Source organism: Ursus americanus, chromosome 10 (assembly GCF_024610735.1).
Source record: "Ursus americanus isolate L20-20 chromosome 10, mUrsAme1.1.p, whole genome shotgun sequence".
Taxonomy (NCBI): domain Eukaryota; kingdom Metazoa; phylum Chordata; class Mammalia; order Carnivora; family Ursidae; genus Ursus; species Ursus americanus.
In genome coordinates this window covers 4,030,491-4,055,414 of record NC_142136.1, presented here as the reverse complement: position 1 = coordinate 4,055,414, position 24,924 = coordinate 4,030,491, and the positions used below count along the sequence as shown (strand labels likewise).

Below are 24,924 nucleotides of genomic sequence, written 5' to 3'. Positions count from 1 at the left end.
GGTGTGGATTATGAACAGAAGCTTATTTAAATTTGGGGGCCCAAACATGTATATTTGAGGTAGAGGGTCTAAATCTGTTTTCTTCTGAACGAACCAAAAAACAGCTTCTCTTTTGAGCTACCCAGAGAGTTTTAATTTTGAGACTGTTTAATTCCAGAGTATCGCCCTCTGTTGGAAGGGACTGGAAGGCAATTACAGCAATCTTGGAAGACACCCACTAGTGGGACCATGGTGTTTAGGAAGGCAGGGCATTCAGGAAAAGTCAGGATTTAATTTTAGCAAGATGGCATGCCATAGGAAACGTCTGTGAACAGCCATTGGTAGGCAGTTCTGATCTTAAAGGGTCTGGACTTTCCAGACAAGCTCTCATTGAGTGTGTATCTCATAAGATAATAGCTACTTGATATTTAGAGGTGGGGCTCCAAATTACCAGACTCTTTGGATCCTGAATTTAGCTGGGTTGACTTCTGAAAAGGAGCCTGGTCTTTCAGTGCTCTGTATGTCAAGGTAAATCTTTGTTCTGGACATTAGCACGCGGGCATGATTTGGGAACCATCGATGACACAGGGCAGAGCATTCACGACACGGTACCCTCCATCAACCATAGATTTGAAAAGACATGTGGGTCCACTTGAGTAATGAACCGGGAACATTACCTCAGAGTGACAATCTTCAGTTTTATTGTTACCCTGAAACAAATTCCAGAAAGAATTATGACTGTAAATCTGTGTCCACTGAAAAGCTATTAATCATAATCAAATCACTTGTTTTGAAAAAATATAAAGGAAATTTTAAATGTAGAAAACAATAGGTTGGTGTGTAAAAACATAAATATACTCCAGAGTATGCAGTAATTTTTATGTCCTGTGTATTTGCTTTATTTCTTTTATTTTTTTTTACAGGAGTAACATGGTATTTATTAAGTTTATATACAAAATTGTTTTACATTTGTAACAAAAAATAAAAACTAAAGGAAAAACTTAAGAAATATGCAAAACCTACATAAATAATTTTATTTATTTTTATAATTTTTATTTTGTTATATTAGTCACCATACAGTACATCCCCAGTTTTTTATTTCTATTTTAATTTAAAGAGAGAACTTTCTTCACATTCTTTAATTAGAAAAGCATGCCATAATAATTGGATAGAAACCGAAGAAATGATCACTTGATATATAAATTTAAGAATTTAAAGACAGTAAGTAGTGAGATGAAAAATATTGTTCATTTTCTTGAGAAGAATTAAAATTATTTAGGTTTATCCCTCCGTCATTCAAAGAAGTGTTTCAGTGCAGGATTTCAGAAGCAGGCATTGTGGACCTACATCCTGAGATATTTTAAAGCATAACATCTGTATTTTCCCTGCCAAATGCAATTTCTTTTTACTATTTTTTGCTTGGAAAGAGGGATATGAACCTGTAGCTTGATTACAAAGATGTTAAAATTCTAGCACTTTTTAAAGACTTCAGTGCTTCAGAAGAGTTTTTTTTACGGCCCTGGGGGAGTATGTTGAAATTGATTATACTCTTGTCTTTGAAAATCCTCACTGTTCCTTTGTTTCATTGGCATTGTGTATGTAGTAAAAATAACTCTGGAAGCATGTTATAACAATAGATTCTGAGAATAAAGCTTCTGCAAGGACAGTTGTTGGGTGCGTAGATACGAGTGCGTGTGTGCGTGCACACACTTGGGCGTGCTCAGCACCTGTGCGTGAGCATGCTAATTTCCATCCCAGACAACTGCCTTCTGCCTCTCAGACTTCACAGCAAACATTTTTATAAGGTGGGATGAGCAATCAAGTTTGCGACTACATTTTTCATGAAGTACGTAAACTATGTATATATATTTTAAAAACTCCTGTGATAACAGCCCCTTGTGTCTCTCTTTGTTCCCCACTTTCTTTTTTGGTGGTAAAACACATAAAATAACATTTACTAGCTTAGCCATTTTTAAGTGTATCGTTCAGCACTTAAGCATAGTCCCATTGTTGTGACACAGCATTCTAGAAGTTTTTTGTCTTTAAAATCTGATATTCTGTGCTCATTAAACAGCAGCTCCCACTTTCTCCCTCTTTCCTGTCCCTGGTAAGCACCATTCTAATTTGTTTCTATGAGTGGAGTCACACAGTAAATGTCGTTTTGTGACTGGTGCGTTTCATTTAGCATGTCCTCAAGGTTCCTGCATTTGTAACATGTGATGGGATTCCCTTCCTTTTGAAGGCTGAATAATATTCCATTGTGTGTTTATCCATTCACCATTGGTGACACGTGCCTCCGCCTCTCGGCCACTGTGAACGATGCTGCAGTGAACATACGTGTGTAAATATATCTTTTGCAGTCCTGCTTCCGGTCTTTTGGATTTATACCCAGAAGTGGGATTGCTAGATCCTATGGCAGTTCTGTTTTTGATTTATTGTGGAAACTCCATACTGGTTTCTAGAGTGGAAACCATTCTGCAGTCCCACCAACAGCATACAGGGTGTCAATTTCTCCACATCCTTGCCAACACTTCTTATTTTCTTTTTTGGGGGGGGGTGGTAAAAGCCACCCCCTAATGGCTGTAAGGTGATGACTTATTGTGATTTGATTTGCATTTCACTCAGAATTTTGAGCTTTTTAAAATATGCTTGTTGGGCATTTGTATATCACCTTTGGAGAAATGTCTAAGCCCTTTGCCTGTTTTTAAATTTGGTTATTTATTTTTTTTCATTGTTGAGTTGTAAGAGTTTTTTTTTTTTTATAATTTGGATATTAACCTCTTACCAGATATACATAACTTGCAGTTATCTTTTTACTGTGTTGATTGGGTCCTTTGATGCCCAAAAGTTCATGAGCTAGTCCAGTTTGTCAGTGTTTGCTTCTGTTCCCTGTGCTGGTGGTGTCCTATCCAAGAAATCATTGTCAAGTCCAGTCTCATGAGACTGCTATTTCCTTCTGTGAGTTTTATACTTTTAGGTCTTACGTTTATGGCTTTAATAAATTTTCGTTAATTTTTGCCTATGGTAGAGGATAAGGGCCCCACCTCTTTCTTTTGCATGTGTGCCTTATTATTTCTTGTGCTGTTATTACTTTCAGTTTTTGAAAACCTACATCATTAGGTATGCTCAATCTGTATAAATTTCGCATCCGCAAAAACAAATCCTTCCTTTAGGTGTAAACCATGAAAATTAACAGAAAGTTAAAGTAAAATATATAATCTTACATGTATTAGATTGTGTTTCCTGGAAGCAGAGTCTTGAGAGAGGGCTTCAGGGGCACATGACAATACATAGAGGGAATGTTCATCAGGGAAATCTTGTAGGAGTGAGGGAAGCAAGGCATTGAGCAGAAAGAAGGAGCGAAGCAAGGTAGTCTTGGGTAAAGTCCAAACTCATCCCAATTCACTTTGCTCTGGGGTGTAAATCAGGCCATAGAGTCATCTCCTCTTAAATCAAGGGGACATGTTTTTGTATTTCTGTGGGTAGAATTTTCCACTCCTTGGGAGACTGAGTCTGGCAGGTAGTTCTCCAGAGGAGGGAACAGCTCTGAACCCTTACCAGCCACTACTCAGAGCAGCGGGGGAGGCTGTACCAGCCAGTAAAGGGGATCTGAGCAGGACATCAAGATCACTTACCCTAATATAAAGAGTATTTGAGGTCTTTGATATGCAGCATCCCCCAAATTGCAAATATAAGCTAATGGCATTGAAATATAATTCATACTCGTAAATTCAGATAAATACACATTCTTGCTTATAAATGAGAAAATATATTTTCTTTTCACAGGGAAAATTATAGCACTAATTTTTTTTAGATATTTTATTTATTTATTAGAGAGATTTATTAATTAGAAGGGCAGAGGGAGAGGAAGAAGCAGATTCCCTGCTGAGCCTAGAGCCTGATGTGGGGCTGGATCCCAGGATCCCAGGATCAGGACCTGAGCTGAAGGCAGATGCTTAACCGACTGAACCACCCAGGTGCCCTGAAAATTATAGCACTATTTTTATTTCATTCTGACAATGCATTTTTCTTGTAGGAAAACCGGGGTAATAAGCTATTTTTAATCATGGCTGAATCCACTCCATTCTCAGCCTTTTGAGGTCGGCTTCTGGAGTACAAAAGCATATCCATCAATATTTAGTTTAATAATAATTAATAATAGTAATAGTAATAATAATAATAATAATAATAATAATAATAAATCAGCCAAACCAAATAGACACCATTTGCTAACTTTCTTGCCTTGTTCTCTTGCTGGTGCCCTGTGGCGACAGCTGACTCAGTAGCAGACAGTAGGTGGACAACGTTACAAGAGGAAACCATTCTTTTTGTTTGTTTCAAGTTTTTATTTAGACTCCAGTTAGTTCTCATGCTGAGCAATATTGGTTTCAGGAGTAGAATTCAGTGATTCATCATTTCCATACAACACCTGGTGCTCATCCCGCCACGTGCCCTCCTTCATCCCCATCCCTCATCCAGCCCATCCCCACCCACATTCCTCCATCAACCCTCAGTTTGCTCTCTGTCCTCGAGAGTCTCTTTTATGGTTTGTCTTCTCTCTCTTTTTTTCCCTTCCCCGATGTTCATCTGTTTTGTTCCTAAATTCCACATATCTGTGGAATCATATGCTATTTGTCTTTCTCTGACTATTTTGCTTAGCATAATACCGTCTAGTTCCATCCATGTCAGAGGTGGCTGTTCTCATGCTTGCTTCTGAAGTTTATAGCTCGCCTTGGCCTCAGCGTGGCAGAAACCATCTGAATGGACTTGATGAGCCACATCATCTCACCTGTAACTGTCGCTACAGGATGTCATTGTTTAAAGAAAATGCCAGACTATTTTCCTGTGTAGCTGTCCTACTTTACATTCCCAACAGCAATGTTGAGAGATCCTGTTTCTCCACATCCTTGCCAGTATTTGGTATTGTCACTAATTTTATTTTATTTTTTTAAAGATTTATTTGTTTGTTTTAGAGAGAGAAAGAGAGCAGGGGTGGGGAGGGGCAGAGGGAGAGGGAGAGAGCGTCTCAAGCAGACTCCCCGCTGACCATGGAGCCCGATGCGGGGCTCGATCTCATGACCCTGAGATCATGACCTGACCCAAAACCAAGAGTCTGAGGCTTAACTGACTGCCACACACGCACCCCACTGAATTTATTTTTGTTTTAGCTCTTCTGTTGGGTGTGTAGTGATACGTCAGAGTGCTTCTCATGCCCATTTCCCCAGTGGCGGTGCTGCCAAGCGTCTCCTCGTGTGCCTGTTCGTCATCCGTGTCAGGGAGAAATGTCCTTCACGCCTTCTCTGTTTCCCAGTTGGACCATTTGCCTTTTTGCTGTTGGACGTTCAGTTTTTGAACCTGTTCTGGATGTGAGTGTCAGACAGGTGGTTACAAGTACTTTCCCCCGTTCAGCAGCCTGTCTCCTTAACCTCCCGACATGGCTTTGACACCACAGTGTTTTCAGTTTCGATGAAATCCAGGTCATCAGTTTGTTTTTCGTTTATGGTCTATGTTTTGGTGTCAAGTCTAAGAAAGCCAGGTCTCAGCGATTTCCTCCTATGGTCTTCCAAATGTGTTATAGTTTTACATTCAGAGCTAGTATTCCTTTTGGATTCATTTTCTTTTTTTTTTTTCTTTTGTGTGTGTGTGTGTGTGTGTGTGTGTGTGAGAAAGACATTTTTATTTAAAAAAAAATTTTTAATACTTTTTTTATTCTGTTACGTTAGTCACCATAGAGTACGTATATGGTGTGAGTTTTGGGTGGAGGCGCATTTATTCCGTATGGCTGTCCAGGGGCCCACTCTCAATTGTTGGGAAGACTCCTCACTGACTCGCATTTCCACTTTGCCACAGACAGTGGGCGGCCTGTGTGCAGAAGTCTTTCCAGGTTCTCTTTTCCAGGTTCTGTTGATCTAGGTGTCTCTTTGACCAGCATCAATCACAGAAAATATTGAAGGGCACAGGTGACAAAGTAGACTTCTTTCCTCCAAACCCCAGGGGGGGGATTGTTTACAAAGTTGACTTTTGTTACTCCTAATCTTTTTCACTGCATGGTGGATGCTTTTGTATTTGTTTATTTTTATCTGCTGCATATTTCAGAAGGTTTTAGGGTACTCATCATGGTTGTGGGAGACATACATCTTCAGTTTAGCAAAATAGTTCCAATTTTTCTTTAATAGCAACGGCACAACGTTGTCAATCACATGAGTGTGAAATGATATGTTTTATTTATTTTTTATAATAATATCTTTTTATTATGTTATGTTAGTCACCGATACAGTACATCCCTGGTTTTTATGTCAAGTTCGATGATTCATTAGTTGCGTATAACACCCAGTGCACCATGCAATACGTGCCCTCCTTACTACCCATCACCAGCCCATCCCATTCCCCTACCCCCCTCCCCTCTGAGGCCCTCAGTTTGTTTCTCAGAGTCCATAATCTCTCATGCTTCATTCCCCCTTCTGATTACCCCCCCTTTCTTTATCCCTTTCTTCTCCTACCGATCTTCCTAGTTCTTATGTTCCATAGATGAGAGAAACCATATGATAATTGTCTTTCTCTGCTTGACTTATTTCACTTAGCATTATCTCCTCCAGTGCCGTCCATGTTGCAGCAAATGTTGAGAAATTGTTCTTTTTGATGGCTGAGTAATATTCCATTGTGTATATGGACCCCATCTTCTTAATCCAGTCATCTGTTGAAGGGCATCTCTGCTCCTTCCATGATTTAGCTATTGTGGACAATGCTGCTGTGAACATTGGGGTGCATATGGCCCTTCTATTCACTACGTCTGTATCTTTGGGGTAAATACCCAGTAGTGCAATGGCTGTATGTTTTAAAATTTTTTAGACATTAGTAAGGCTGCACATCTGTTATTCGGTTTGAAAATGTAACCTCCTTCTTGTGTGCATGTACTGACCTGCGTTGAGCAAAATTCTGGCCTATTGATGCTAATGGCTGAGTCAGAGAATGTGTTTGGCTTCCTATGAGGATAACAGTGTTTACCGCGGTGATTGGTTTTCCCTCCTTTTACATATGTTAGGGTCCTTATTTCTTTTCCTTTTGTTTTTCCATGCTGATGGAAACCTTCATTTTGAGGTATAATAAAAGCAATGGTAGAGGGCCTTCCTTTTCTAAATTTGAAACAGAATTGGAAGTAGTGACATACATTCATAGATGTTCTGTAATTAGCCATCTTTTTATTCCACTGACAAACGTGTGCACATAGGCTGTTTATGCATGTATGTGTACATAATCTTGAGCTGTAAGTCCTTTTTTTGTGATGTTCCCATTTGGTTTTGGTGTCAAGCTTATGCTAGTCTCAGAAAATGAGTTGAGGCCATTTCCATTTTTTTGTAGTCTCTAGAAAAATTGGGGGAAAACACAGGTTATCCATTCCTTAAAGGCCTGTGACATCATTTGGGCCATGCTTTTGTATATTTGTTTCATTGTTTTGTAATTAGATTTTTAGCAATTAATGTAATCAATGTAATGATTGTAAATCTATTCAAGTTTTCTCTTTCTTCTTGAGTCATTTTTGGTAAGATTTATTTTTTCTGGACATTGTCCATTTCTGGTGTCTTTCTTTGTCTTTGCTCATCCTTTATTCCCTTTCTATCCACTTGAACCCTCATTTTATTATTTTCTTCTTTCTTTTTTGGACTTTCTTTTCTTGTTCTTTCCTACGAAGATGCTGTGGTCACCGATTCTAAGATGAGATTCTTTTCTAACAGGTACATTTAAAGCTGTAGATTTATTTCTTCATACTGTTTTAGTTTCCATCCATGAAATTTTGATGTCGACTTTCCTCAACGGTTGGCTCTAAAAAAAGTATTATGTCCATTAGTTTTCTTCCTTAGATCTGCTTTATTTAGGATCAGCGTTGTGAGTTTCTGAGCATATTGGGAGGCGTGGCTCCATGTCTAGAGTTGATGTCCCGTTCTCAAGTGTGTAAGATAGTGCCTGTATAATTTCAGTTCTAAAGCATTTTTTGAAATTTGCTTTGTGGTCTAAGACACAGTCAACTTCATAAATCATCCATGAATGTCTGTTCCACTGAAAATTGGGTGCAAGTTTCTGTAAATGTCCTTGAGATCAAATTATATGCGCTTTTACCATTTTGTAATTCCCTTTGATCTAGCAGTCATGGAAGGAGATGCAAAAAACCTCCCACAATGAGTGTGCCATGGCCCCATGAAGGTTTTGGTTCTCATTGAGATGAAGGTATTTCTGGGAGTTGAACAGCAGAATAATTTCAGGAGCTCATTTTCCTAGTTCCCTTTTTCTTAACTTTATTCTTTATGTTTCTGGTTTGCTACAACATGACACCCTGAGATCATGGCACAATGCGTGGGGCCCTCCAAGACCAAAGCATGGAGCTCCTAATTTTTTAACTAGGTGTTCTATAACTATTTCTGAATATAGATCTTTGCTTTTTCCTTGATGTATTTTATTTGCTGGCTCTCAAATTTTGTTATATAAAGATACATGTTTGTTGAGCAAGGATTTCTGGCTATGTTAAATGTCTCTAAATTTTTATCTAGAATTGCAGCAGAGCCATATACATTGCCCCCCCCCCCCAAAAGGAGTAATAGGGTAGATCAAGTAATCCAGTACTATCGTGAACTTGGCTACACTGGGACAGTCCAGATAATTTTGTGAGAAAGAGCAATTAGATGAGAAGTACGGTGCTGTTGTGCATTTCTGGAAGAGCAGAAGTAATAAACATCTGTTATCTACTATATGTTGAGTGCTCGGTCAAGTTTTAGTAATACAGATGATATTTCTGCCAGCAATTTAATTAAACAGTTTCATTAACAACAACAACAACAACAAAATATTTAATATCTACTATTCCAGATGCTGAGAACAAGTAGTGGATGAAATAGTCCAAGTTCCTGCTTTTTATAGATAAATAAGAAAATATATGGTGTAAGTATTTTAATAAACAGCATCAGTATGAGTATAGTATACATTCTAAGTATAATGATTGATATTGTAGAAACATAATTCAGGGTGATAAATACTAAAGAGGACAATAAAGCAAGAAATAGAAATTGGAAATATTGTTAGGGAACATTTGCAAGTAGAGATAAAGGGGCCCATGAAAGCTTCATGAAGGAGATTTTGAGAGGAGACCTGGAGGAATGGAGGATGCTAACCATATGGTCTCTCACCATTGAAGGGATGAGTGTTCCAGGCACTGGGAACAGCAGGTTCAAAGACCTTGTGCCTGGAACATTCCTGGTGCCTAGTAGAATCAGAAAGAACATAAAAGGGAGAGAGAGCTCTCCATATGACACATTCCCTTCTCTTTGGTTCTCTTAACATATCCCATCTATACAATAGTTGGGACACACAGATCCTCTTAATATATTCCTAATAAAAATAATTACCATTCATTGAGTACTTACTTTGTGTCAGACATGTTTTGCAAACTATCTCCTATTTTTTACATATCCCGGCAAATTTGAAATATTATCTCCTTTTTGTATATTTAAAAAAAAATCTTAGAAGTATTGAATATTTCACCCCAGGTCATAAATAGAAAATATGATATCTAATATCAGAACTCATTTTTTCCCTGTTTTTTCTGTTATTTAACATTACCTTCTGCAAGTGAATGATTTTGGTGATTGAGAAATTAAAGCATATGGTCTCTTGTCTTCCTTTGATGACTCAAACTACAGCTTGGTTAAGTCATTTAAACATCCCAGGGCGCCTGGGTGGCTCAGTCGATTAAGTGTCCGCCTTTGGCCCAGGTCATGATCCCAGGATCCTGGGGTTGAGTCCCACACCGGGCTCTCTGCTCAGAGTGGAGTCTGCTTCTCTCTCTCTGCTGCTCATGCTCTCTCTCTCTCTCATGCTCTCTCTTTCTGTCTCTCAAATAAATAATAAAATCTTCAAAAAAAATCCTGGAGAAAGACTTTTATATATTTATTATATATATATATATATGCATATTATGTATATATATGATATATGGATAGAAATATATACTGATGGTTATAGTTATAGTTTTTCTCTCTTGAGAAGTGGGTAATTTTTGATGCTATCTGCTTCAGTCACACTTTGGAAGTCTTGCTGGAATATCTTTTGCTGAATAGTTGTTTCTGATGTGTATGAAACCGTGATTCTGCGTGGTGGGCTTGATGGACTAATTGCTCTGAAGCTGGCCTGCCCTGCCTTGGGGAGAGTACCTCTTCCCATCTTTTTGTTTAGTGATGTGACATTGGTAGCTTGAAGCTGACTGTGAGATTTGCACTGTGATCATAGGCAGACCTGACAAATTAAAGATTCCACTCCCACTCTGTCAAAAATTTGCTAGAACCCCACTTGGTAGGTAGTAATGGTGTAATCTTATCGTTCAAAAGTCTACAAAAATTTGAATGTTCCCTTGATCATCCCTCAACACTGTGAAGACAAAAGAAACATTTCTAGTTAGGGTGTTGTTAATTTTTTAAGAGTTAAAACCCAAAACATCAGTGCGTAAATACAGTAGAAGTTCATTTCTTTCTCAGATGCAAAGTTGAGAGAAGGGCTGGTTGGTGGAGTGTGCTCCGAGCAGCAGTGGAGAGACTGAGGCTCTCTGACACGTGGCCATATTTGCCGTGTGGCTTCCACAGCCGCCATGCTCTTAGGCAGCAAGCTGTAGGGGGGATAGAACATGATAAAATGCATGTGAGCATTTTTTTGTGAGCTAGCCCTGGGAAGCTCAAAAATGGCATCCACTCATGGATCTAAGGAGAAAGGACAACTGGTCTCCCCTCGTCAGTCTCTGCCACAGTAATGCAAATATGCTCTTTTACTATAAATGTGTCCTGCCTACTAATGAGCTCATATATTATTGTGAGAATGTGAGAATGAGGTTCATATAATGTTGAAGTTGTGTTAGTTCATGTGTGGCTTTTTCTAGGCCAAGAGAGCCAAAATAGCAGGGAAGAATTACAGTTGTTGACCAGGGAAAAGTCTTCAGTTCAGGAGCAGGGCCGGCAAAACCCTGTCAACTCTCCCACGAGACGGCTGAAAGCCAGTGCCTGCCCAGGACCCCCGTCCCAGGGGTGCAAACCAGCCTTGCCCAGCTCAGACTCATGTACTTCCTCTTCAGCCTTAACCACCTGCCTGTCTGGCCTGTCCACATTGTCCCCTGAGGTGTTAATGACTGTTACTCTTAGCGCCCCGGTGACCAAGTTCCACAGGTTTTGGGTAGACTGCCTCAAAACTACGTTTCCCATACCTACGTTATTTTTAATGTGGTGTCTTACAGATTGAGAGCAGCGCCTATCCATGACATAGCTGCCCCGCCCGTAACTAGACAAAAAGAAAGTCACAGCGCCCGGGACATGTTTAGAACGTAAAATAAACGAAAGTTAAGACCATTTAAAATCAAAGCACGGGGAATGATTTAACAAGAAAATATGTTAAAAATTAATATTTTATACATGTAGGGATTTGAAATTTAATAGCCTTGACATCTGATTTCCCAAATCACAAGGGAATTCATTTATGAACATCCCTCCATGCTCCTTTTTGACAGACTGAGAGGGTTGCTCGATGAATCATGAGCTGTCACTGCAGACTCCTTAAGAGTTAACTGAAAATTTCTCAATAAGGTTTTTCTTAGGAACCAAACGCCAGAGGACTGTTGTGTTTATTAAGTTGTCCTCCACCTTCGACCGCGCGCTCCTTAGCGGGTGACGCTCTCTGATGTCATTGGCTTTACCTCTTCAGGTTTCCCGGTGGTTCCATTGATTCCCTGGGCACCTGCTCGCACACCAGGGAAGTCATGGCAGCCACCGTGTCCTGGGAACCCAAGTGCAGTTTTCTGAACAGACTGGAAAGCAGAAGATGTTTCCTGCCATTATTAATGAGCTCTCACAGATGATCTGCTGTGATCACGGCTTGTATCGCCCAGACAGACTTCAGAGTGATTTGTTGATTTCACAACTGCCGCTGTGTCTTTGTGTTTGGGTCACTGGAAAGGGAACGTTTTATATGTAGTTATGTGATGCTATTCACATCACTCTGACAAATACTTATGAGCATTTTTAATGAAAATATAGGATTCTTAAATGTTGTCAAATGCTAACGAACAACCAGAAAAAAATTTCCCAGCTCTGCTTCCTTCCCCACCTCCCCGCCCATTATATATATTAATTATCTGGCTATAGAGAGTCACTGTCTCTTATTCTCTTTTTTCTTGAGCCTTTATGGAACATTTGTGACTGTCATATAATCACCTCTTTGGTCTTGGACAAGTCATAGCCTCTCTCGACTTCGTTTTCTTCACTTGTGAAAGAGAGGTGGTCTGGCCTGGTGGTTGTGCGAATAACACTTTGCAAAGCGTCAAGTGATACAGAAGTTGAAACTGCCTTGTCACAACGTGGTGTCCTTTCAAAGGAGTTGGGCACCTCTCAGAAGATGAAGCAGCAGTGCCCTTTCAGAGTGATCTTTCCAGATACAGCATATGGTCAACCACATTTGGGGGCTTGCATAGTTACTTTCACTTGCTTGAGACTTCCATCATAAATATCTGAAGAGAAGAACATACAAACTATTCTCTGAACCTGTGAGTTCGATTCTCAAATTTTCAGTGTTCTAATGTCAATCTTCTGCCAGTAGTAAAATTTTAATCTAGTGGTAGATGTATGAGCTTGTACATTTCCATTACAGGGGTTTTGGGTAGTGTTTCTAAGGAATATCGTGTTGAAGGAAAGTGAAGATTTTCAGTTTCAGGACAGAGAATTCAGTCTGTTAATCACTGTATTAATAAAACAGACCACAACAGCAACAATTCTATCCATGAAACCATGTATTGCCAGGAGAAAAATCTGTTTCATTGTTCAACCATTATTAGGTCTCTTAGAAATGAATGTTACCAATCCCTAGGAAAAGTGTTCAGCAGTATATTGTGGAAATAATCACCGTGTCACATAAACAGTTGATAGCCTACATAGGTTCTGTTACATTAGATAAGAAGAGTCATTGGGATATACAAAACTGATTTTATTAGGGTGTGCTGAAAGACTTGGAATGGCTTTCTGCCAAAATTTAACAAACAAATTTTAGTTGGCGTCTTTCAGTGAAGGAATTTTAATGCATCTGTAGAACTTTTCATCCTTTGGTGCAGATTTTAAAAAAATAAGAAAGGATGGTGTTTGCTAATGATTAAATTGCACAAAATCACACCTCTAGTTCTAATTTAATTATATATTTTATTACCATGCGATGTTGAGTAAGACATCAGCTCTCTTTGCCTCTGTCCCCATCTGTGAGCTGGCCTTTGCCATTTGCATGTCAAGCATAAAGAGCAATGAGTGAGTTTCTGGGTTCTGTGCTGCGCAATAGGGAATCAAGTACGCTCTGTCGTGCCCTCTATTGTCGTAATAAGGGGTCTAGTGATGTTCTCACTGTGCTTCTTGCAGGTTGCTTTCAGCTATGCAACGTTTTTCGAACCCATGAAATGGAAATTGACCAGTGCTTGCTGGAGTCCCTTCCCCTCGGCCAGCGACAGAGGCTGGTGAAGCGCATGCGTTGTGAGCAGATCAAAGCCTACTATGAAAGAGAGAAGGCTTTTCAGAAGCAGGAAGGATTCCTGAAAAAGCTGAAGCATGGGAAGAATCAAAAAGTTCACTTTAACCTTGCCGACATGATACAGGATGCAATTATCCACCACGATGACAAAGAAGGTACATGGCACAAAAGTTTTCCAATATGGGTTTGCATGGTTTTTGTTTGTTGTTTCCTGGTGGGGAGATGAAGGATAGTATTTCTTTTAAGTGTTAGGGGTATTTTTTAAAAAAAGATCTGAAATAGTCAAGGAAAAACCCTCTTTTGAAAGAATTAAAACTTCCAAGTCTAGTACAGATGAACAAAATGCAAAATTTTGGTAAAATTATTGTAGTATTCTTTAAAGAATTATCTACCTGGAAAGCATGTGATTTCCTTGTAAATTGTTCATTCAAATTTTTAATGAAACTTTTTTCCCAATGAAATCGTTTCCTTTGATCATGAGATCGTGTTGCAAAATTCATTATTATCTCATTTTGAATTCATGGATAGAAATACCATAGGAATAGGAATTAGCTACCGTTTTATTAGTCTCATCCTACTTGGAGCTGTTCATTTCATAGCCATCCCCTGTGTGGAGCTGTAAGCACCTCCAGGGGCAGAGACGCTCTCAGCCAGTTTCACCGCCCCCTCTTGCCCCTCCCAGTACCTTCCAGTGGTGTTGAGTTAAAGACAGAAGCAATTTGTCCATGTTCACCAGGCAGTTGTTGTTGGAGCAAGTCTAAATTAGAATGCGGGAAGATATAAACCCTATATTGATTTAAAAGCCATGCAACAACAAAGAGATTATTTGCAAAGTTTTAAAATCTCTTATGTAAAATATCGACAGGACAAATAATGCCTACGTTAGGGTTTAAAAAATGAAGAATAGTAAAATAATAAACCCAGAGACCAAGAGGAACCATTTAATATATGGATAATAATATATATTCTATATTATAACATTTGGCGAAAACGTTGAAGTCATAAAATCTGAATTAATCCTGATGTAGGCATGTCACTTGCGTGATCAAGAGCAGGAGGAGATAGGAGTCCTGTCTTCAGAAAACCTCTAGTCTAAGTAGTGAGGGAAAAAATCCCCACAAGAAAGTAGAAAACAATTCGTAGAAATGAAGTCTGGTAGAACGGGAAGAGTTGGGCAGGAGAATGTGGTTTTCGAGGGCTCCGAAGGAAGCTCTGTCAGCAGAGAGGAAAGCACACGGAGGCAGTGCAGTGAACAGCCGCCCAGCGTGAGTGCGGGCGTGGAATATGTCTGGGGGGACCGGGGGTGGGGGGTGGGGGGTTGGCTGCTAAGCTGGCGATACTGTGGATACCTCAAGCCCTGCCCCTGAAGCAGAATGCCACGGCAGCCACTCTGGTTCCTCAGAAGAAGATGCATACGCCGCAAATAGCGTCTCGCAAAGATTAATCAGGGATGTGTATCTGTAGGATGGATGGAAGGATAAGGATAAGAACCAGAGGCAAAGATGCCGACTAAGATTTCAACGATGAAACTTCAGGGTTAGAGTGAGCTGGCTTGGGATAGTAGCCACGGGGATTGCAACAAAAGAACGAACCCAGCGGCCGTATTCCATGGGAAAAATGCCTTAATTTATCAAATATTTATTGAGTTTTTATTATGGGCCAGGCAGCTGTGAATGATTGAGACAAAAGCTCTATCTCTCTGATGCCCCACTGTCTGGTGTGTGACCACAAACAATAAGATAAAGTTGGATGCGTAGCGTGGGGGTAATGGAAGGAAGGAGGGAGACCGCCAGAGGGAGGTGGGGAGTTAAGCAAATGGATATCTGAGGAGGAGGATTTCAGGTGAGTCCAGAGCTGTGAAGGGAGCATCCCACCCTGTGGGAGGAACCAGTGTGAATAAATGGGGAGGACAGAAGGCAAGAAGCCAGCATGGAGGGGCTGGAATGGGCATGGGAAGGATTCCGGGTTTCGTGCTCAGTGAGTCCAGAAGCCATTGGGGGTCTTGAGTAGAAGAGAGAGCTGGTATCACTTGTGAGGGAACAGGACCAGCCTGGCTGCTACATTCTGACTTGAATGAAGAATTGTGAGGGCAGAAGCAGGGAAACTGGTTGGGAGGCTCTGTCAGGAAGCTGGGTGTGGAATGATGGTGGCTTGGACCAAAGCGGAGCGAGGGTGTGGTGAGAAACAGTCAATTTGGGCATATACTTTCAGGATAGAGCTGACAAGAATTGCTGATGGATGGGTGAGGGCGAGTGTACCAGTTTGTACTGCCACAGTAATGAAGTGTGTAGTTGCGAAGGGTGTGAATGTATCCTCTTATAGTTCTGGTCAGAAGTCCATGGTGGGTCCCACTGCGCTGAAATCCAGGTATGATCAGGCTGTGATGCTTTTGAAGGTTCTAGGTGAGGATTGCTTTCCTTGACTTGTCCATTTTCTAGAAGCTGTAACATTCCCTCAACCCTAGATGCCTCCTCCATCTTCAGAGTCGGCAAGTATAGATGGAGTGTCTCTCTCATGCTTGGAATTTCTCCTGCTTCTTTCTCTGTCCTTGCATCTCTCTGACCAAATCTTTTGCTGCCTTCTTCCACCTTAAAGGCCCATGTGATTTAGGGGCCATGGGCTCACTTGGATCATTTTGGATAATCTCCCTATGGAAAGTCAGCTCACTGGCCACCTTAATTCCTTTCCCCAGACACTGTATCATATTCAGAGGCATGACGCCAAGGGCGAAATTATGGAAACCAGATCCTACAGACTCAAGGAGCACACCAACTTTGTTCTGGCTCAAACCACTAGGCGGATGACATGTTATTAACAGAGTTAGGGATGCAGCTAGGAGGTCAGATTAGGAAGGGGTGTCATGCTGGCTGGAGATACAAATGGGAGACAGATGAGCATATAAGCATATGGGCATCAAAAGCCCAAAAACTATGTATCACTTGGGGATTGAGTGTAGATAAAAATATAAGAAGCTCAGGAACTGAGTCCCAAGGAGCTCCAATATTAAGAATTCAGAAATGAGGTAGAACTACCAGGAGGAACAAAGAAAGGAGGAACATGAGGTGGGGGAGTGTCCTGGAAGCTAAGTGATGAGAACTTCTCAAGGAGAATTGTGATTGACTGCTGAAGTGTTCAGTCATGGGGGTGGAGACAGAATGGACCTTTGCATTCAGAAGTACAGAGGTTATCAGTTCTGGTGAATTTTTGGGAGCAAAAAGCTAGTGGATAGCGATGGAGACAGAGTGGGCAAACAGATACGGACACAGAGACTATGGAGAACTCTTGAAGGAAGTTTTATGTTGAGAGGAGAGACGGTAGGGAAACTACTGAGGGAAAAGAAATGAAGAGAACTTTTTAAGGATGGGAAAAATAATAGCATGTGTGTATGTGGAAACAAATCATGTATTTGGGAGGGAAAAAGTGCTGGCACGGAAGTAAAGTAGGAAAGTCACTGGAGCAAGGGCTTTGAGAATGCCCATGCTTGTGAGATCTGGTCCTCACCTGGAGGGTTTGGTCTTGCTAATTTTATGTGTAATTCCAGTATCTCGGCTCTGCCCATAGAGATTCTGATTCAGCCAGGGTAGTTTTCCAGTGTGCCTCCAGGGCTGTGCTGTGCAGACCGGGTTGAGGACCTCCCACTGAGGGCAGTGGAAGAAGAGATGGAGACAAATGGCGGCTGTGATGATGGCAACTTAATGGCGGCTGTCTTACGCCTCCAGCACTTACTGATGACAGAACCTTGGCTGGCAGAGAAGAGGGAGGATGGGGAGAAGGGTTTGCAGCTCTAGGAAAGAGGAGAACATGTACACGTGAGAGAATAAATGGACCAGGGCAATCTGGTATGAAAAAAAGGACTTACTGATAGAATGAGATATAAAAAAACAGAAACAGAAGCACCACATGTGACTCAAAGTTTTCAGAAATGGGTTGGGGCTCAACGGGGAGCCTGCTTCTCCTTCTCCCTCTGCCTGCTGTTCCCCTGCTTGTACTTTATCTGTCAAATAAATAAATAAAAATCTTTAAAAAAAAAAAGTGGGTTGGCAGGGCCTCTCCACTCATGGGTCCTTATTCTTAGCTATTTGCTTTTCTACCCTAAAATTTTCCTCTAGCTTTTAGAGCACAGTTTATCCCCACTTGGTCTGCACACATTCCACTTCTATACACAGATAAAACCAGTTTTTATGGAATATAATGTAACCTCATCAGTAGGCACTCAGATTTCTCGCGTACTTGAAATCACTTGTTAACCGCCAATGCCTGGTCAGGACCCGTCGACACCGATTTTTCAGGGGAGTACATGACCGTGAAGTACGAGTAGCAGGTTGTTTATATATGAACGTTGATATAAAGGTACCAGAATCTAAGCAAGCTGTCAGATTGGATCTTTCAACTCAGAAGAAGCAAGGAGTAATTTTTTTTGTTTGAATAGTCCATGATTTATTATGAGTTAGGTTTAATTTTTTAAATTTTTTATATTTTTAAAGATTTATTTTTTTATTTTGAGAGAGCACTGGGTGGAGGGGGAAGGGCAGAGGGAGAAGGAGAGAGAGAATCTCCAGCAGACTCCGAGCTGAGCGCAGAGCCCGAAGTGGGGCTCGATCTCAAGGCCCTGGAATCATGACCTGAGCTGAAATCAAGAGTCGGACACTTAACCGCCTAAGCCACCCAGGCGCCTCTTGAGTTGGGTTTTATTGAAGAAATTGCTTTTGGAATTGCAACGGAGAGAATGAACTGGTCAGTAAAATTCCCTGTTTTTCTCGGTGTAATGACCAACAGAGTGTTGGGGACAATTGGAAGCAGAAGAAAAAAATTGCACACATACACACACATGCACAAAATGTTCGTTACACTCTTGCTAAACACAACAAGCCATAATAAACCCTTCGTATATACTGTCTTGTTTATTCTTTATGACAGAAATTACACAAAAAATTTTCAAAAGATTCTTAGAGAAGAATGTCTTCAGAAGCACATCTTGTGTAACTTTTTTACTCCTAGGAAATAGTTTCTATTACTAATGGAGGCAAAGATGATGTTTAGTCACTAAGATCAGCATCAAATGACGAAGAAATAGTTCAATGACTCTTAGAACTCAACACAAGAGTTTGAATTTCTCTATTATTAAAAGTGTAAGTACATCATTGTGATGTTACGTTAAGATATTTCTCCATTGAGGGACCTTAGCTTGAGTTGCCTTAACAAAATGCTATAGACCGGGACTTCAACAACAAACATTTATTTCTCAGAGTTCTGGAATTTGGATATCCAAGATCAAGATGTCACCAGATCTGGTTGTTAGTGAACGTACTCTTCCTGCCTCCTGGTAGATAGCCACCCTATCCTTGTATCCTCATGTGGTGGAGAGAGGAAGCTCTGGTCTCTTCCTCTTGTAAAGGTCCTAATCCCATCATGGAGGCTACACCCTCATAATGTCATCTAGCCCTAATTTCTTCCCAAAGCCCCCAACTCCTGATATCATCACTGAGGTTAAGGGCTTCAATATATGGATTTGGGAGGGGCACAGAAATTCCATCCATAGCAGGTAACATACTACTTCTATGATGGGAGCTGATCTAAGTATGAACAAATGGAATAGTACTTTTTTTTGAGTCTCTCATCTACTTTGGAAACTCCCACATGAGTACCAATAGACCTCACTGTTTCAGAGGAAAAGTTTTAATTTCTTGCAAATTTAAAAAATTTAATTGCATTGAAAAGGCAAGCAGTCTCTTTAGAGGCATTATACTCTCTCTAGCCTAGGTTTTACTTCTGGAAAAGTATCCAGGAAAAAGTGTTTATACTACTCAAATAGTGAAATGTACATGTTTATAAAATTGAAGTAAAACATATTGCCATAGAACAGCCTTTTTCCATTTAAATTTAAATCATTATTTCCATTTAAATTATCATTTCAGACTTTGTAGATTCTATCTTTGTGTAAATAATTTCATTTTCTTTCTTATTTCCAAGTACTTTCTTTGGCTGAGTATAAAGAATCAAATATACTTTTCCAAAGGACAACATATTATTCATGCTAAGGTTTGTATTATATCATCGAGAAGCAATTCAGAATTGCTGTTTAATTTCATGAATGTTGCATTTTTGTAATCGTGAATTTAGTATCTTCCGAGCTTTGTTGTTTTCTGGGAGTTGGTGATATTTTAGTGTTAATGTGCCGTTGTCATATACTACATCAATCTAAAATGTGTTCACCATTCTTTTCCATCTACAAAAATTTGTTCTAAATTTTGTTTTAGGGCTTTTAATTCACTTATCATCTCCCCAAATTTCCTGCACTCCCTTAATTAAAAAAAAAATTAAATTGTTTTTTTCTTTTGTGGTGAGAGCATTTAACACATCAGCTCCCAGCTTGGCCTTTGGCGGTAAATGAGCTAGACTACCAGCCCCACGAGCTGATTTGCCTTCACTGCCATTTGCAGTCCTTTCTTCCCCTTGTCTGGTTGAGTTCTGCTCACTGTCAAGGGGACGCGGCCAAGAGGTGGGGACAGCCAGAGGTGGGGACAGGCATTCTTTACCCTGTGACCTTTTCCCTCTCTCTCTGCTCAGACTCTCCCTCCCCTTTTTTGGCTACAGTTTAGGAGGACTTATTTATTAACCTACATGCTTAATATTTTCTAAGAGTCTGTTTTATTCCAGCCACACAAAGAACTTCGTAGTTACAGACCTGTAATGTCCAACTCCATTTATATCAGAAGTCGACTCTTAGGAAAAAAAGGAAAAATCAAGTGATAACAGAGTGGGACTCTGTTTCCTTCTCTTGCCTCTCAGACCACTGGCCGCAGTTTCCTTGGAGGGCTAAGGTTAAGGGCCGTGGCCTGAGGCTCTGACCCTAACTCTTTCCACTTCCCACTTGTCCTCCCAGGAAGGCTCACCTTTTCCTGTTGCATTCCCTGTCCACAGCTCCAGTGATTCCCAAATCTGCATTCAGACCTCTCTCCTGAGCTCCAGACCCCACCTTCCCTAACTTGTGACATTCACGGTGAATATCCACCCCCATCTCCTTCCAAAACAAAATTTCTTCTTCTATTCTCTACTTCAGTTAATGTCACCTTCTTGTCCTTCTGGCCCAGAAGTCTTAAAGTTGTGCTAATTTAGATACAAATTTGTAAAGTGCTGTTGGTTGTACCTCCCTTGAATAATTCACAGGAAGTATTAACTGCTTGTGTACTATCCTGAGCCCTCTAAGCATATACCTAGAGCGCAGCAGACACCTTTATCCAATACGTATTGAATTATCTATTGACGGGTAGAACATCTTCCCACTTAGAGATTTGTAAGTAAATCATTAGGACCAAGTTTTCTCTCCCCTACCCACCTCTATACACCCCCAGTGTATAGTTTTGGGTCAGAGAATAAATTCACATATCCCTTAAGTGTTTCAACATGAAACATGATAAGAGACGTCCCGTTGACTTAGCGCTTGGGGTACTTAGCCGAGCCCTCTCCTTGCCTTTACTAGACTGGCACAGAGGTTAAAATGGTGAAGTAAGTGATTACTACATAAATGTCTTTATTTTTTTTAAATTTTGTTTTAGTGTCTAGAGTTTAGATGTAAAAAAGGAGCCAATTATGATATTTTCCTTCCTTTATGAAGATGACCCTTCTGTCGTGGCACTCTTTCCCATTGGTGGCTATGGATTTCTACTGAATGCAGCCTCTTTCTGTCTCCCTAACCTCCCCATATCCAGGTGCATAAGTAGGCAATTAGAAAATGTGACAGCCAATAAGATTTAATTTGATCCCTAGAGAAATTGAACCAAGACTGCCACCTTTAGAATAGTGGTCAGACCCACCAAGCAATTCCCCAATCCTGGTTCCCTACCTGCCATTTATTATTAACATAATTGAGTGTGTTGTGTGTTAACTACTCTACAAGGATACATATTTCTAGAACTCAAAATTAGGCATATATCCTTTACCTAGAATGTAGATAGACCCTTCCCAAAAGAGCTGGATTCAACCAATATGAATATCTCATGTATTGGATACTTGGGGTTGGAATGCAAATAGAAAGCATCATCCTGTCTTTAAGGAAGAAGTTGGGGAAAAGAACATTCCCAGTGAAAAGATGAGCAATCTACAGCTTGTCTGCATCTCCCGTGTTCTAAATGGTACCAACCCTGGGCAGAGTGAGGGAAATGACAGCTTTATCAGAACCGCTCCTATCTCGTTGACTTGTCAGTGATGGGGGAGCAGAAACGGAATGAATCTCTTCTCATTTGGCAGAGGAGGGCGAGGATTTGGGAGGCAGTCGCTCAGGTAAGATGTCATCCGGGGCAGACACAGGAACGAAAGGACCACTTCTAGATTTTAGAGAACAGGATGAGCTTTTTGATGCCAGACACATGTTCACATCAGAAATCTGGAGGCTAAGGGAGTGTTGCTCATGGACATGCTGAATCCAGCAGCCCAGGGCATTTTTGAATTTCACAGAGAATTTCACAGAGCTCTCTTCGCTGGACTATGTCTTTTCAATGAACGGGTAACAGTTGCTAGGTAATTAAGGGTGCCCGTTTCAAAACCGGTGATAGAATCATAAGGAGTTGGAAATTAAGCACATTTCTGACGGATTCTGTATGAATTTAATGGGGAGCTTGGTATTTCACCAACACCAAATTCATATTCCCAACAAATAGGAATGATTTTAACTGCTTGCTACGCAGTCACGACTTTACCAGGTACTATGAAAATAATTGAAAAAAAAAGAGAGAGAGAGAGAGAACTGTGCTTCAAGATACACCGTTCTTTAACAAGCAAACAAACTAGAAATGGATCCATTTAAAAGGAATCGCAATGGGCATTTAGTGGGGTGAGGTCAGGATGAGATGAATCTGGAAGTCTGCTCTGTGGGAAAATTTCCCTTTGGTAGAGAGAGGGGGACTTGTTGGCTGTGAAAAACAGTTTGACTGCAGGGACAGAGGCAGAGAAAAGCAAGGTTCTGATGGGACAGCATCTTGACAGAAGTGTTGCTGGAAGGTGGCACAGCAGTCCTAACTCTGCAGTTGGCAGGACAGGTCCCTACCCCAATGCACTGAGCTGCGCGAGCTTGGCCAGGGCAACTTCTGGGCCTCCCCTGCCTCTCCTGCCGATGAGGGTGAGAGCAAACCTCTCTCAGAAGTGGCTGTGGGGATCAGTCAGAGAGCCTTAGATGACACCTCATGTCATGTCTTACTCCATGCATACTCAGTGCTTGGAAGGGAATTAGGAGACAGCGTTGGAACAGTCAAGAGTGGCTGGTAAGGACCCTGACTGGCGTGGGGTTCACAGACAACAGCAGCGGGTGTTAATAGGTAGGAATGAACGCGTAATGTTAGGAGTTTTGGGACATCCTGTTATAAATTACGATGAAATAGAAAAAAGACAAGACAGACAGGTAAGCTCAGAGCATGGACACGAACCTGAGATCATGAGAAATAGCAGTACCTTTGGAAATGGATCGAAAGGGGAAGGTTCACATGATTAAGCTGACTGAACATTTTTTTTTACTCTTTTCTGCTAAGGCAATGTGTGTTTTACATATATTAAGTATTACGTATAATGTGTGTTTATATACACACACATATTGTATATGTATACAGTTTTATATACTTAGCATAATATGTGACCATCAGCTCTCTAAGCACTTCACATGCATGGTTTCATTTAACCCCCAAACCACCCCTGGGAGGCGTGTACAGAGCAAAATAGTGTCCTCCTTTATTCCTAGCTGCCTGGAACCTCATTTGATGATAGTCTTTGCAGATGCACTCAAGTGAAGGTGACGTCAATCTTGACGAGGGTGGGTCTTAATCCAAGGACTGGAACCCTCAGAGGAGGGAGTTTGGACCCAGAAACACACTCAGGGGAGGTGGCCATGAGAATAGAAGACAGAGATCTGGGACTGGAGAGGATTATGCTAAGTGAAATAAGTCAAGCAGAGAAAGACCTTTATCATATGGTTTCACTCATTTATGGGACATAAGAAATAGGAAGATCGGTAGGGGAAGGAAGGGAAGAAGAAGGGGGGGTAAACAGAAGGGGGAATGAACCATGAGAGACTGTGGACTCTGGGAAACAAACTGAGGGCTTCAGAGGGGAGGGGGGTGGGGGAATGGGATAGGCTGGTGATGGGTAGTAAGGAGGGCACGTGTTGCATGGTGCACTGGGTGTTATATGCAGGTAATGAATCATGGGACTTTACATCAAAAACTAGGGATGTACTGTATGGTGACTAACATAACATAATGAAAAATTATTATTTAAAAAAAAAAAAGAAGACGACAGAGATCGGACTCCAGAGATTGCTGGCGGCCCTGAGAAGCTAGGAGACAGGCATGGAGGGTCTTCCCCTCAGGGCCTCAGAGGGAGGGAGGCCTTCCTGATCTCTGGGCTTCAGTCTTCAGCCCTCAGGGCTGTGAGACAATAAATCCCCATTTTCTGCCCCCTTCCCCCCGTTTGTGGGACTTTGCATAACGGCCTTTGGAAAAGAATGCAGGTACAGACAACTCCTGCCCAGGTTTGTGGATCAGACACTACAGTTTAAGGAAGCGAAGCAAAGTGCTCAAGATAAGGTCTGCTCCTCAGGGACCAAGGGAGATTCAGACCCACCTGTCTGGCCCGAGCGTCCAAGCTGCCCGCCACTGGCTTCTTCTGCCTCCCGTGTCACGCCATACCAGCCCTGAGGGTGGCAGCAGGCTCGACCTGCGTCCCTGCGTGTGAGCTCTTCCACCTCTGTGGTTCTGTGCCTCTGAACTGTTCCAGCCAGTCTCTCTAACCCGACAGTCACCAGTGTGGCAAGGAGGCCGTTCCCAGAGCAGCGTGAGACTCCAGGCGCTCAGGCCAGCGGAGAGCCAGCTGTGAGCCACAGAAGTTCAGGGTTACCGGATATCCTCTCCCCCATCCACCTGCCCCCCATTCTTGTGGGTGGGACTTGTGACACTCTGTTTCCTTTGGTACGCACATCGCCGTTCAGGGCCATTGGCATCTGCTCATTCTGCAGGGCTGCCCGGGGGGAACTGCTAAGCCCTGCTCCCTGTTCCTCTCGCCTAGTGCTGCCCACCCCCTGGCCCCCAGACCACGTTCCCGTCCCTGCAGCTCCTCCCCACAATTCCCTTGACCTCTTCTGCATCCCCGTGGTCCTGATATCCAGGCCTCAGGAGAAGGGGAGGATTGGAGCATGTTGTTAGAAGACATCGGGAAAGCAACGAGCCCCACATCCTCAGTTGGGAACCTCTCTTCCAGAATTTGTTTAAGTGTTTTAAGAAGAATCCGTTTTTCTTTACCTATGCTGAGGACATTTTCCTTCTGTGGTGACTAGGAGGAAAGTTGTCTCTTTCCTCATTAATTCTGCCTTTGCTGCTCCCTCTCTGCCTCAGGCCAACTGCTTTACGTTGATCCATCTCAGGCTGTACG

At 41.5% G+C, this 24,924-nt stretch overlaps 1 protein-coding gene across 2 annotated transcripts in view; it reads left to right on the top strand.

Annotated features, from left to right (window-relative positions):
• MYO16 (myosin XVI) overlaps window positions 1-24,924 on the top strand; it is a 580,200-nt gene that overhangs the window by 130,527 nt on the left and 424,749 nt on the right. For both annotated transcript variants that reach the window (XM_045772942.2, XM_087864977.1), the window contains exon 2: window positions 13,404-13,667. In XM_045772942.2, coding sequence (XP_045628898.2) covers window positions 13,442-13,667 — 226 coding nt within the window. In that variant the 5' untranslated portion in view covers window positions 13,404-13,441. The remainder of the gene's footprint in view (window positions 1-13,403; window positions 13,668-24,924) is intronic.